This window comes from Terrapene carolina, unplaced genomic scaffold, assembly GCF_002925995.2.
Source record: "Terrapene carolina triunguis isolate 2854851 unplaced genomic scaffold, T_m_triunguis-2.0 Scaffold88, whole genome shotgun sequence".
Taxonomy (NCBI): Eukaryota; Metazoa; Chordata; order Testudines; family Emydidae; genus Terrapene; species Terrapene triunguis.
The window spans coordinates 27,021,592-27,035,799 of record NW_020664439.1 but is presented as its reverse complement, the minus strand read 5'-3'; the positions used below and the strand labels follow the sequence as shown (position 1 = coordinate 27,035,799).

At 42.0% G+C, this 14,208-nt stretch overlaps 1 protein-coding gene across 1 annotated transcript in view; it reads right to left on the bottom strand.

Annotated features, from left to right (window-relative positions):
• Positions 1-4,153: 4,153 nt before the first annotated feature.
• GMPS (guanine monophosphate synthase) overlaps positions 4,154-14,208 on the bottom strand; it is a 68,579-nt gene continuing 58,524 nt past the window's right edge. Inside the window, exons 15-16 of the mRNA XM_024192688.3 lie at positions 10,307-10,479; positions 4,154-7,617 (exon numbers count right to left, since the gene is read on the bottom strand). Coding sequence (XP_024048456.1) covers positions 7,516-7,617; positions 10,307-10,479 — 275 coding nt within the window. The 3' untranslated portion in view covers positions 4,154-7,515. The remainder of the gene's footprint in view (positions 7,618-10,306; positions 10,480-14,208) is intronic.

Below are 14,208 nucleotides of genomic sequence, written 5' to 3'. Positions count from 1 at the left end.
TTTTTTGGAATACCGTTTAAAATCTGGATGGAATGGCTGAGCACAAATTCCAAAGGTATCTCAAGAATCAGTTTCAGAATTATCAGGTTTACCTGGAACACAAAACAATGCAAGATTTTAAATTGTTCTACATTATTTGTTGTTTTGATGGAGCAACAGGTTGAGCTAGATTCTTATTTACATTAAGGACCTTTGATACTGCTCTGGCATTGTAAAGAAGCCTAAAAGTATAGTTATGCTTACTTTAAGGCCTCTTATTACCATCAGAGTGATGTAAAAGGACCTTAATCTGAATGAGAATCTGTTCCTTTGTCTTTTATAATGACATAAGTAAGGATTTTAAACTCTCATTCTTTATGTGCAGTTCAGACATTTTATTATGTAGGTTGCCGGTGCATTATTCCAGAGAACCAGCCTTATTCTACAGGTCACGGAGTTTTAAATTTCGAGTCCAATTTAGACCCTGATCCTGAAAAATGATCTATGCAGGTGGATTCCTGTGTCCATATGAAGTACCATTGACTTCAGTGAATCTGCATGTCTGGATCAACTTTCATGATCAGGGGCCTTTGATTCTACACAAATCAAACCAAGGACTTGACTGGCCAAAAGAGCAGTCCCGTTATAGAAATATTATGTAAATAGCAGTTTGACAAGGGGGTGATAATTTTTCCAGCAACTCATATAACATCAAAAGCAGTTGCAAGTAAGGGTAGGGAAGAATCAGGGAATCTCCCCTTTTATACCCTCCTCTTGTTGGAACCAGAGAAATAGCTGGAAGTGAGTATTTATCAATTGTTATTCTTTCTGTATTTATTAGAGGCCATAGCTGCATTGTGCTAGGTGCTATGCCAACATAACAAAAAGACATCCCTGCCTTGAAGAACTTACGATCTAATAAGACCAAAGACAGCAGGTGGATACAGACAGACAGACAGACAGGGAGCACAAGGAAACAAGTACAATTTTTCATGAATTTCCTTGAAAGGTAATTTATTTCTTAAATAAATGCAGCTATAAAGAAGGATTAAAATATGAGAGACAGAGGGCATGTCTACACTTACCTCCGGAGCGATTGATCCAGAGCGGGCACGATTTATTGCGTCTAGTGAAGACGCGATAAATCGACCACTCTCTCGTCGACTCCGGTACTCCACCAGAGCAAGAAGCATAGGTGGAGTCAACGGGGGAGCGTCAGCAGTCGACCTACCGCAGTTAAGACACCACGGTAAGTAGCTCTAAATATGTTGATTTCAGCTACACTATTTTCGTAGCTGAAATTGCATAACTTAGACCTAGTTAGCTGGCCTCTCCGCCTCCCAGTGTAGACCAGGTCTGAGAGCCCTCCATAAGCACAACAAAACAAGAGATAAGAGCTGAAGTATTTGATGAACAAATATATTTGCTAATTTTTATTTTTAATTAGCCCAGGTTGGGGTGTGTCACCACGAAAAGTAAACATCTCCCCAACATCGTGAACCAAAACCAGCCCAAAGAGAGCAACCTCACAAAGTCAGTAGGAAGTGCTCAAGGGCCCCAAAGAAGCCCTTTTGCACCTAGTTTCCTCCAAGAAAGGTGAAGGAGGTGGGCAGCCCCAGGCAACAACAGCCTAATGCACAGACTACACAGTCAAATTTACATAGGCTGAATGAAATAAGGGCTTACAAACTCAAATAGCTTTTCATAAAGTACTGTTCAAAGGCAAGACTAGACAGTCAATATAATAAGGTACCCAAAGTTTGATAACAAAAGAGTACCTCTATAGGATTAGAGATCTATTGTAAATTATTTTCACTGAGTAAATCTATTTGTCAAGACAGTACTTTCCTCATTCAAATCCCTACTATAAACCCACTTCTGCAGCACTACCCACAAACCAATGTGCGTAAACTAAAAACCCAAACATTAGACCCTGGATAGTCTCTCTCTCTCTCTCTCTCTCTCTCTCTATATATATATATCACACTGAGGCCAGGTATGTCGCTACAGGGTGTGAAAAATCCACCCTTCCCCCCCCCCAAGTGATATAATTAAGCTGACCTACCCATAGTGTAGACAAGCCCTTAGGAACCACAATCTCATGTCCCTATCCCATAACCCTCCTCACTACTTCTTTATGAAGTATGTTAGTGCTTCACTTGTCTGTCTTTTAGATAGAGATCCCTACCTCAAAGATCAAGTTTCTTTTATAGCACCTCCCAGTAAATATATTGTTAACCCTTTTGACGTAAGTAGCTAGCCAAAATTCAGGATCTTGTAGGTTTTTTTTCCAGTTGGGAGGAGAAATTGGTGAGTCGGATGTTTTCTTTGGCGTATTCTTGTTTATTTACAAAGAACATACAAAATCCTGTTTCACTGAACACAGGAGGAACCAAACAGGAGATGGTGCTGTGAACAAGGAAACTAACTCTGTCAGCACCCCCCCAAGAGCTTGCTCTCTAGGCTTTTTCTCAGGATCGTACCACCAGCTTCTTATTCAGGCTATGTCTCCCTTTCTGCTCCTTCTCAGTCTCTCCCTCTTGCTTCTCACTCACACAAACCCTTAGGCCAAACCATGCCCTGCAAAAGCCCTCTGCCAATATGGCTCAAATTCCTGGATGGGTTCTCATACCCCCCTTGTCTTAGGTGGAGGCTGCTTAGCTGTCTCTTTCGGTTATCTTCAATGACAGGTGGAGGTCACACCCACCATTTTAAGCAAGGTTTAACCCAACCCACAACAATACAAAATATCGACTGGCATTTTTGTGTTGGTTTGTTTTAAAACAAAGCTTGAACTTTTGAAGAATTCACATAGAAGTTCTTTTAAGAAGGAAAAAAATAAAACAAAAAAAATCTCCATTTTACAAGTCACTCCAACTATGGTCCTTGAATGTCAAATTTCATAGATAGTTTTGTTATTCTTTAGGCCACGGGTATTTCCACTATCAAAGAATAAGGGAAAGGGTTAGTTTGCAGAGAATGCTGCTGTTTTTTCATGTAGCACTGCAGCAATAAAATTAACAATTTAGGAACGTAGGCATACGAGGGTTGTGTAATGCACTGGAATATTTGTAAGGAATCCTGAAGGGAATGATTTTGTGATCTAAGCATCAAATAGATTTTAATCTCCTCAGGACATGGTGGGGTTTTTTTGTTTGTTTGTTTGTTTGGGGGTTTTTTGGTCATTCAAAGCAGTGAACAGACTACTGGCACTCAGCAAATAAATCTGAAGTACATAGTGCCACTGGAACCAGCGGTTCAAATCCTGGCAGGACTCTGCATAAAATACGTTTCAGGAGTACTGGCAACATAGTCCATTTGGACTGTGACGTTTGAGATTGAATGCTAGACAACTGATATATTTTCTCAAACATAGGTTCAATTATTGAGACAGATTTTACAGAGCAGTTTTACAGCTGTATGCCTAAAGAAAATACTTAATTCATTCCAAAGGGGAGATACACGATCAAATGTTCCATGCTTATTTATGCTATTGGTGCCGACAGCAAGCACTTAAGATTGCATGTGGAAATGTGTCTCGTGAGCAAAAGCATTTCAGCTGCCCTCTTTTTTTTTTTTTTTTAGAGGGCCAATTTATATGCAGTACTGAATTTTCAAATTAGGAAGAGCATAGGCTGATCACTATTGTAATATAGTCATAAAAGAGAAATAGAGTTTGAGGATTCATAAAACAGTATAGGTCCATTAGCTACAGTTTGTTTTTTATATTTAAACAAATGCCATAAGTATAAATGTAACACTCTTCTTCTCTGAAGGAATTTCACATGAGGAGCTAGAGAATAATGTTATCATCACAGTAAAGGCGAGACTAAATTCAAACTTCATATTTCACTGAAAAGTTTAGGACAAGTCTATTCTCCTCTTTGAACATTACACCCATCCTCCCACTGATCATAAGTGTTAGGCACAATCATCAATGACCACTTTAAATGCACCTCACGCAATATTTTGAAGGGAGGCAGCGCATGGCCTTATAGAGATGCTTTCTTGCTCCTGGATGTTTCTCTAGCAAGTGGTTCAGGACTCAAGGACAGTGATTTCATCTTTTTTGCTCTTCCCTCCCCTCACCCCTGGCTCCAAAATGGACCATCCACTCAAATGCAATTCCTGCTTTGAAGCCCCACATAATAAATTACACGCACATTCAAAAAAGTAACATACTGTATATTTTTTATTTGTGGATAAAAATTAAGGCTCACAGTACTCGATATCATTTCACAAGCAGAAAAATGTTAAAAAAATTGAGAATGATGGGAAATACCTCACCCCCCCAATACAAATTCCTTTTAAAATGTTGACATGTCTCACTGAAGACCTGAGGTGAACAAGTTGTACAGGACAGCTACACTTCTGTTTTTAGTAAGCTATATACTAAATTTACTTATGACCTAATGTAAAAATATGCTATTCTCCCTTTGCATCTGGCTGTACTACATATGTCGACTCCATAAAGTACATTCAAGAACTGCTGGGATGGCAATTGATGTCAACCTCACTAAGAATAACCCAACGTTTCCCAAATGTATAGTATGGGTATTGAACAAAAAGGGTGGGAGATATTTTAAGACCTAGGAATCTTATTCAAATAAGACATTCTGTTCATAATGCAATATTTTATATACCCTAAATATATTCTAATATTCATTTTTCTAGTAAAAAAGATGTCCCTAAAAATATGGGGTATGTCAAGCTCCACTTTATTAATAGAGACCTGAAAGCAATCTACTATGGTATAGATCAGATATGATGAAAATATATACATCAAACTTCAATACACACACTGTATACGTGTATATACTATAACCATAGTTAAGATGCAACTCCTATGACAGTTTGACTTAAGTATCTAATGTGCATCACATATGAAAAATGTTCTTCCTGAATTTATGTATGTTGCAGTCAATAGGGTACAATTTATTTAACCCTCTGGATGCTATGGCCAGACTGTGTACTGTATCTTCTTTTGAGTTACATCATAACTATGAGACTATATACTCCATATTTATTTACATGAATGCCAACTAAATAAATGCCTTAGAAGAAGAGTCAGAAAAATGCCAGTATTCTAAGAGTTAAAGAGATGCCCTCTAATTTCGGTAACAAGCTTTAGTGCTTCATTCCCCATTTCCTCTCCCCTCTCTTTGCTCTCAAGGTCTAATTTAGAACATTTGCAGAACTGATGACAGCAGCAATAATAGCAAGTTTACGTACAGTAAGCGACAAAGGCTATATAGTTGTATTTAGAGAATCTCTACAGCTCACTGAAATGGAATTGCCCGTATCTACTTGTGATTGTGTCATTTGTGTATTATACATCTCTACATTCATGAAAATAACTATCCTCAGTACAGTTATGACAAAAATTAAAAATATAGTATTAAGGCCATAATTTCATCAGGGAGATTTGTTGAAATTGAACTATGGAAGAGGAGTTAAAATGGCTGTTTTCAAGAGGACTGAAAGATGGAATATTTTTCTGTCCCAATGAATACTTGTTAACTTTTGGTCAATAAAGTTACTCTAATTGAAAGTTTTTACAGCTCATAGTCCAATAGTAAGACTGCATTATATATAATAGCAATACTTCACTTACATAGCACTTTTCATCCAAAGAGCTCATATAGCTCTAGAAGGATGGGTATGGTAATTATTATCCCCATTTTACAAATGAGAAAACTGAGGCACATAGAGGTTAAGGTTACATGACTTCCCAAGGTGTCAAAGCAGGAGAGTTAGGATTGGAAACAGGTCTCCTGACTTCTGGTCATGTGCTCTAGCCACTAGAGCCTTCTGCCTCCCTACCACTAACAACATTTCTATACTGTGAGATGTTCATTAAACTTTTCAAAAAGCTGGAAGATGCTTCTGTACAATATCCTACCCCATAACTAAGATACATAACTCCCAAGTGGCATAGGTAGAAGTATCATGACACTAAAAAGTGACTAATTAAACTAAACTTTTATAGTATAAGTTTATGCAGTAGTACTAAAAATCGAAAACATGTGGAATCAAATGGTGGTCAACTTGTTAAAATAAATGTTTATCAGCCACTATTCCAGTTAAAAAAATCTATGTAAAGGAAAATAAGTGATCAGAGACAGCTCTGAACTACCCCACTTTATAACAGATATAAGGTAATTTCACAGCTGAATGAAACACAGTTTCAAAAATGGACATGATGAAAAGAATGAATCTGGATACATAACTAAGGTTCCAACTGTGCAAATATCTAGTAATGCTGCTCAGGTCAGAACCTTTAACTGTTACAAGAATAACACTTCAAGGACTGTAGTTATCTGAGATTCCCAAATTCCTTAGGTGGCTGGAAATACTTGGCCTTTGGCCTCAACATACTAGAGAAATATGGGCGGTCCAATATAACTATATCCCTTCTTGTGAGTTACCCCTTACTTAAATAGTAAACAGCAATATACAAATGACTGAAGTAATTTGTATTGTGCTTGGCTAAGTCACCTCTGATGACAACTAGATACTCAAAGAGCCTAACAATCTTAAAATCAAACTCTGTACAACACACACAAATACTTCCCCTGTAAAAGGAAATCTCTATACAGTAAACTCTTACCAAGTATGAACAAAAATGCAGGGACAGGCAGTGGGATGGGATGGGTTGTTATGCAGGAGTTTAAAAAACATCAAAACTGAACTAGGTCACACTAACTAGAACTGGTGGTTCTGATGCAACGAGCTACTCAAACTTCACTCCCACTGTTACCATTGCATCAGAGTCCCCAGAGTATATTCTGCCTTATATTTTATACTACCAGACATCATTAAATGTATATTGAAGCTTGATGAGAAATATAGATGTATGTGTTTGCTGTCCACATACATTCTCAATCTGTCAAGAGAAAGTAATGTAAGAGGGAGTGAGCAGAAAAAGGAAGATGAAAGGACATTTCATATTATTTTAGCATCAATCTTTCAGAATTCAGTGTTATTGCCATGGGCTAATACTTCCAACAATATAGAACAGGCTTACCAGTACACAGCAAACAGATACACATTAATTCCACAACTCAACAGTACCCACTACTCCATTTGGCAAAATATTTATTTATAATAAATCTGTTCAAAAGCAGTTGGTCACATTAATTATTCATTTTACATTTTTAGGCTGTAACAATGATTTTGGTAAAAGTAAATAAACTGTCTCTTTTTACACAGTGTACAAAAACAGAGACATTGAAATGACAGTAACAATAAAACACATGAAAACAGGAAGAATCAGTAAAGACAAAAGGCAAAAGCAATATGAATCTGTCTGCGCACAGGCAATGCTGCCATGATTATTTACCCGTACAAATCCTCAGCCCCACTTACAGTTATCCCCAACATAGCTCTTAACTGCAGATTTATGCTCCAGGAGAGGAATCAGATGTTATGTAGCAGCTCCAGTCACTCTTTTCACAGTACTGCATGTCAACACTGGGAATGGTTTCTGATATAATTTAAACTGCACACAGTACTTTAATAGAAAAACAAAATTTGTTACTCCCATTCAGTAGTCCCTGGTGGCTTTGATGTCAAGTCATACATCACCCGAGAAATGCCAGGAATCTTCTTAATCTCTGTCACCATCTTCAACACAACCTATGATGAAAAGGAAAAAAGCACATGAGACATGATTTACTTTGGAAAAACTGCATCCTACAAAAATGGAAATATTTAAAAGAAAGTTCTTTACCATAGCAGTCTTGAGGCAAAAAGAAGAATCAACAAATACTACAAGTACCTGATGCCAATAAAAAAATACAAAAAAAAAAAAAATCCTTACCTTTACTGACTTCTCCTGTTACAATTAGGACACCAATAAAAAAGTGGGAGTCAAATACAAAGCATTTCACTTGACAAAATAAAATTATCTTGAAAACGTTCTTAATTTATAAAAATGAAGCAATCAGACCAAATTTCAGTGCCTCATAAAATACTACAGCCAATAATTTCAAACAAATTGGCAAAGTATAAAAATAAAAATGTACTCCTCAACATGAGCTCCACTCCACACAAAAGTAACAGCCTGAATAAAAAGATGAACTTTAAATCATGCTCTGGACAAATGAAGTCTATAGGAACAACAGAGAAAGAATGTTCCAGAGAAAAAGGTTCTCTATTTAGAGCCTCCTGCCTTCCAGAGTTCAAAAACTAGTTAGTGTCAGAAAGCGTGCCCCAGAATGAGTATTGAATAATAATTTGTGGATCCGATAAGAAAAGTCATCTTCCTTGCAAAAGAAGAAAGCTTGCCAAATAATTTCCACAGCTTGAAGTGCACTGACAGTGTAATTATATATTTTGTTCCAGGTATCCTATTAGTGTGTACTGTAGAGTAATATACAAATCCATATGCCACAACACAATATTGCTATCCACAAGCAACTGGAATTTTAAATCAACTTCAGTTACTTCCTTATGTTTACATTTCTTCCACACATTCAATGCTATTTTGTTTCAATGCTACTATTCAACATTATGAGACACCAAAGCTTTATAGCACAAAACATGCATTTAAGATGTAAAATTAGAAATTTAAACTCCCAGTTAAAATGAAGATCCCATGTGTGTACACTGGAATAGTTTCATATATTATGTTTACATTTTAACTATCTATATTTTTAAAATCTATGACATAAGACTTCCTTGAGCCAAGTCAAAGAATTTATAATCATACGTATTTATGCTACTCTGACCTATGCAGGAATAATTTCCAAACACAGACTTAAAAAAAAGTGTGAATTAGGATTGAGACAATGAAAAATAGTAAACCCAAGAAACTCAAAAGGTCAGATTTATACCATTCTTTACACATACCATATTTTTTTCAAAGTTTCAAAGTACATGAGAATGGTGGGAATGGCCAAAATTAGCAAAACAAGTGCTTAAGGTTGGGCTCCCAAACCTGTGTAAGCACCTCAATATAACTAGTCAGTTTTTTTGAAGTGCTGAGCAAACCACAACTCCCACTGAAATCAATGACTTTTGAAAGTTGGGCTGCTTCTAAATATGGAAGCAAGCACCTAATTCTAGACCCTCAAAGGCTTGAAAGTTTTGGTGAATATTCTTAAGTAGTGTGATTTTTAGCCTTGTTTTACCAACCTGTCACAACATCCTTATGGGCTTATTCTATGGCAGGGTTCCCTTTAGGTAAAGTACACTTCCAAATCAAAATAGTAAACAGGAGTCAAGTATTACATAACATTTACAAAAGTTATCTTAAAGTTTTAAGTTATAAATCACCCAAAAAACAGACAATATGAAAATTATCTTGGGTGGGGTTACCATACGTCCGGATTTCCCCGGACATGTCCGGCTTTTTGGTACTCAAATCCCCGTCCCGGGGGAATTGCCAAAAAGCCGGACGTGTCCGGGGAAATAGGGAGGCAGCATAAGCCAGGGTCCGCCTGGCCCCAGCACAACCCGCCGGGTCCGCAGCGCAGCCCAGCCGCCCGGCTACATTGTAGCGAGCTCGGGCGGAGGAAGGGGGGGCGCAGCCGCAGAAGGCGGCGAAGGGGCCGCTGCTGCCCCCGGAGGCCGGGCGGACCGCGCGCCCCAGCCGAGACCGCAGGACCACGGGGAGGCCGGGCCCAGCCAACGGCTCGGGCTTCCCTCACGGGCGGGGACTCCCTGGCCACTGGGGGACCCTTCCTGCGGCCCCATCACCCTGCACGGCAGGAAGGAGGCTGCGGCGCGGGGCAGGGAGTGCGGCGTGTGCCGGGGCTGCAGGGACCCGCGCTGCCCCGGTCGCCGCTGAGCATCCGAAGCCCCCGCCAGGCAGAGGCTACCGGGGGAGCTGGGCAGGTGGGTGGGTGCAGAGGCTGCAGGGCGAGGAGGAGCAGGGCAGGCAGGGGCATAGAGGCTGCAGGGGCAGGGGGGTGCAGAGGAAGGGCAGGTGGGGGGCGCAGAGGCTGCAGGGGCGGGGGGGGATGCAGGGCCAGTGGGGAGCAGGGGACACAGAGGCTGCAGGAGAGGGGGGGTGGTGCAGGGGCTGCAGGGCGAGTGGGGAGTAGGGAAGCACTTAGCAACCCCCAACCAAGATCAGAGTGGGAGGGAGGAGGGGGAATGTGGGGTGCTCAGAGGAGGGGGCAGAGTTGGGGCAGGGACTTTGGGGAAAGGGTTGGAATGGGGGTGGGGAAGGGGCGGAGTTGGGGCGGGGCTGGGGGCAGGACCGGGGCCCTGTGGAGTGTCCTCTTTTTTAAATGTTTGAATATGGTAACCCTAATCTTGGGTTACCAGCTCACTCCAAAAAGAATTAAAAATAAATAAATAAATAAATAGCAACAATTACCTCTTCTGGGATCTCATTGCCAGGAGTTGCTGCAATGCCTGTCATGAAGTCACTAGTGATAAAGGTTCGAATAACCACAGATCTCTGGCAGGAAGGTTGTTTCTGTAGGGGGTCTCGGTCAAAATGCAATGGTGTCAAAATTACTGGCATCTGGCTGATTTTTCCGGCATAACCTTAAGTAAAATGGTGATAAAAGCTTGATATTAACCATGTTGTCCTAAACAGATTGTTTTACTCCAAATTATGCATAAGATATGCATGGTGAGGAATAAACCTTTTTATCACTTTCATACTGTAGACAGACAACACAATATACAATTAAATATACTGAAATGGACAAGAAGTTTTTTGAGCTATAGTTTTGGGACCTCCCCCCAAAGGATCATGTTGCCCCTGTAAAGGATCATCGCGATCATACTTTCATACAATATTAATGATCTATACATTTAAACTACCAGTATTGCCAAATATGGTAGGAGCCCTTTTTACATAAAACAGGGAATGCAGAACTCATTCATACAAATGGCTGACTTTCAGTGCAAATTATGCATATTTTGGGTATTATCCAAGCACCCCTCCTCCTATTTTTCAGTATCAGAAGAGGAGATATGACATATCTGGCAGTGAGCTCGGGGAGGGTTTCTTCCTTCTAGCAGGGATAACTGAAAAATATTACAGAAGGTGAAATTCAGATTGAATATCAGGAAGAGCTTCCAAGTAGAGTTGTGAAACAGTAGTCAAAGAGTAGTAGTGGAAGCCTTGCGAAGAGAGGTTACTTACCTTGTATATTCCACCAAGAGCATGCATGTGCTCCATGCGCCTGAGACCGGAAGATTTTTACTAGCAATGTCGATTAGTCAGACACCAGATCACTCTGATTAACAGCTTCCATGCAGAGAGGGATAGATCTTGCTCCCCCTTGTTTACTGATGTAGAAAACTGTTGTTGTGTAGTCTAACATCACTGGAATGTGGTGGGTTTACAAGAGTGGTAGGAATTGTTTGCAGGCCTTACAGACTGCTTGCAATTCTAGGAGGTTTATATGTGCATCCTGGGCTCTTGGGCAGTCCATGCCCCTTGCGCTGTATGCTCTTTTGGATGGGCATCCCACCACAGCAGGGAAGCATATATGATCAGTGTTTTCTCAGGTGGGGGACGAAAGCAGAGGAGCATCCATTTGCTCCTTGTTGCCCCATCAGGCTAGAGAATCTCACACTCTGTGAGGGAACGAGTCTAACTTGCCCATACACTGCATACACCAGTGGCTCTCAAATTTTTCTGTTGGTGACCCCTTTCACATAGCAAGCCTCTGAGTGCGACCTCCCCCCTTATAAATTAAAAAGGCCTTTTAAAATATATTTAACACCATTATAAATGCTGGGGGCAAAGCGAGGTTTGGGGTGGAGGCTGACAGCTCGCAACCCCCCCCATAACCTTGCGACCCCCAAGGGGTCCCGACTCCCAGTTTGAGAACCCCTGGCATACACTGTTGAAAGCCAGGGCTGCAGGCAACAAAGGCAGAGCCTCATCAAGGGCATCACAAAGGTGCAGGAAGCCATGTGCCCTCGGGGGATGAGGCACAAATAGACTGACATGGATGGGCTCAGTCTGAGCTGGGAGACCAGATCTTTTATGGACTGCAATCTGTCCCGAGGAAGATATTCCTTGACACCAATAGAGTTCAGTGTTGCTCCAATAAACTCTATAGTCTGTGTGGGACATCTCTGTTTACACAAAGTCCTAGCAAAGAGCAGGGATGAGGCTGCTCTCTATACCTCCAGTTGAGATCTCTCTATCACTAGGGAATCGTTGAGGTTGGGGAAAACTGATGAACTGTGGCGCCAGAGTGAGCTGCCACTACTGACAGCACTTTTGTAAGTACTCTTGATGCTACTGCAAGGCCAAAGGGTAGTATCTGGTACTGCTGGTGGTTCAGACCTACAAGGGGTGGGATGTTTATATGGAAGTAGGCATCCTTCAGATCAAGAGCTGTGAGCCAGTCGTCTGAGTCAATACTCAGTGGTGATCTAGGATGGGTCTCTATCCTCCCCCCTTTCTTTTTGTGGATGAGGAAATATTTTGAATAAAAATGCTTTCCCCAGTACTGAGGTGATTGAGGAGAAAACTTTCCCCCTGAGGAGATGCGAATGGTCAGTCTCTTTATCGGAAGGAGTGGACCAGAGAGCCGCCCAAGCAGCTGGCCCTGGGGACAGCCACACCAGCCATTGCTGGTGCGGCTCCGCAGCCAGCCATTCGGGCGGCCCCGCAGCCAGCCACAATGGCTGCTGCTTGCGTGGCCCTGGGGCCAGCCACACTGGTCGCTGCTTGGGCAGCCCCGGGCAGCTGGCCCAGGGGACTGCCTGAGCAGCGGCCAATGCGGCTGGCCCCAGGGACCACCTGAGCAGCGGTCCCAGGGTTGGCTAGAGCAGCCACTGTTCGGTGGCCCTCAACAGCGGTCATGGGGCGGCTGAGCAATGGCAAGGGGCGGCCAACCCCCGGCAGCTGGTGCCGCTGGCCCCAACCCTCCGCCAGCAATGGGCCCCCTGGGGCTCCCCCTTCCCCCGGCCCCCGCTAAGATTTAGTCAGGGATATTTATGGTATCAGTCATGGACAGGTCATGGGCCATGAATTTTTGTTTATTGCCTGTGACCTGTCCATGACTGTTACTAAAAATACCCATTACTAAATCGTAACCTATTCATCACACACTGATTACATATGAATTAACCACAGCAATAGGGAACACAATCAGATGATTAAATAAGTTGACTGGATACACCAGGCAATCTTAGCTGGCTCTAAGATGGCCTCATTAATGGGAAGTATCATCTTGATAGGCCCTGCAATCTGTAGAATGTCCAGAAGTTTGTGAGGGGTCTCTTGCACTTCCTCCAAGGGAATCTGGAATGTGTATGCAACCCTCCTAATAGGTCCTGAAACTGCCTGAAATCATCAGGTGGAGAAGAGGAGGCTAGCACAACTGCCTCATAATGGGATGATCATGATATTCCAGTTGGAACCAGGATTACTGTCAGATCCAGTTCTTCCTCCTCCAGTGGTTCTTGAAGTTGAGGTGCCTCTCTGAGAGGGAAAAGATGATGTGATTCCTGATGGGCATGTAGATTCAGGATAATGCATGTATGGATCCCATGGTCCCCAGAAAGACCAGTGAGAGGGGGTCAAACATCTGTTGGGGAGGTTCCCCTGGCATAAGGCACCATCAGTCATGAAGAAGGTACCCTGTTTTATAAGGCCATGAGGAATCCTAGGAGACACTGGACCCTCTCTTTGGGCTAACATTCTGTCCTGGTGCGGAAGACAATACTCCCAAAATAACATTTGATTTCTGAGTGAAATTAGGCTCAAGTTCTAAGGGCGGTAGAAGATACAGGAGTGCATCTTTCTCTCTTGTGCCATTCCTGGACCTTTTGCAAGGATCAGGTAGGGGAGCAGTTGGGTCCAGGAGGATGAAGATATCATCAGGAATAGTGTATATGTGCCCAGACGCATGGGGGTGCAGACTCCTATTCCTTTGTATAAGAGCTGGTCTCTAGCCAAGCCCATGGATGTCAACATCTCTTTATCAGATTGCAATGGGACCCCTAGTTCAGGGACTCTGGGTGTTTATCTTCGGTCAGTCCCGTTCCTGCTGTCGGTACTGGTTTGAAGGCAGTTTTGCTCTTTGGAACTTGTAGGTCAGTACCTTGCCCCTTATGAGCTTTTGAGCTTCCCATTCCAGAGTGCAGAGTCTCATTGGCTTCGATTATGGTGAGGAAGAAGTCTTCCTTTTGGAAGAGGATTTCTTTCTTCCTTTATTAGAAGATTTCCTACCCTCCTGGTGCCTGTGAGGAGGTTTCCTTGGCTCTGATCAACCCCTGTGTCAGAGGTTAACACTGTGAAAT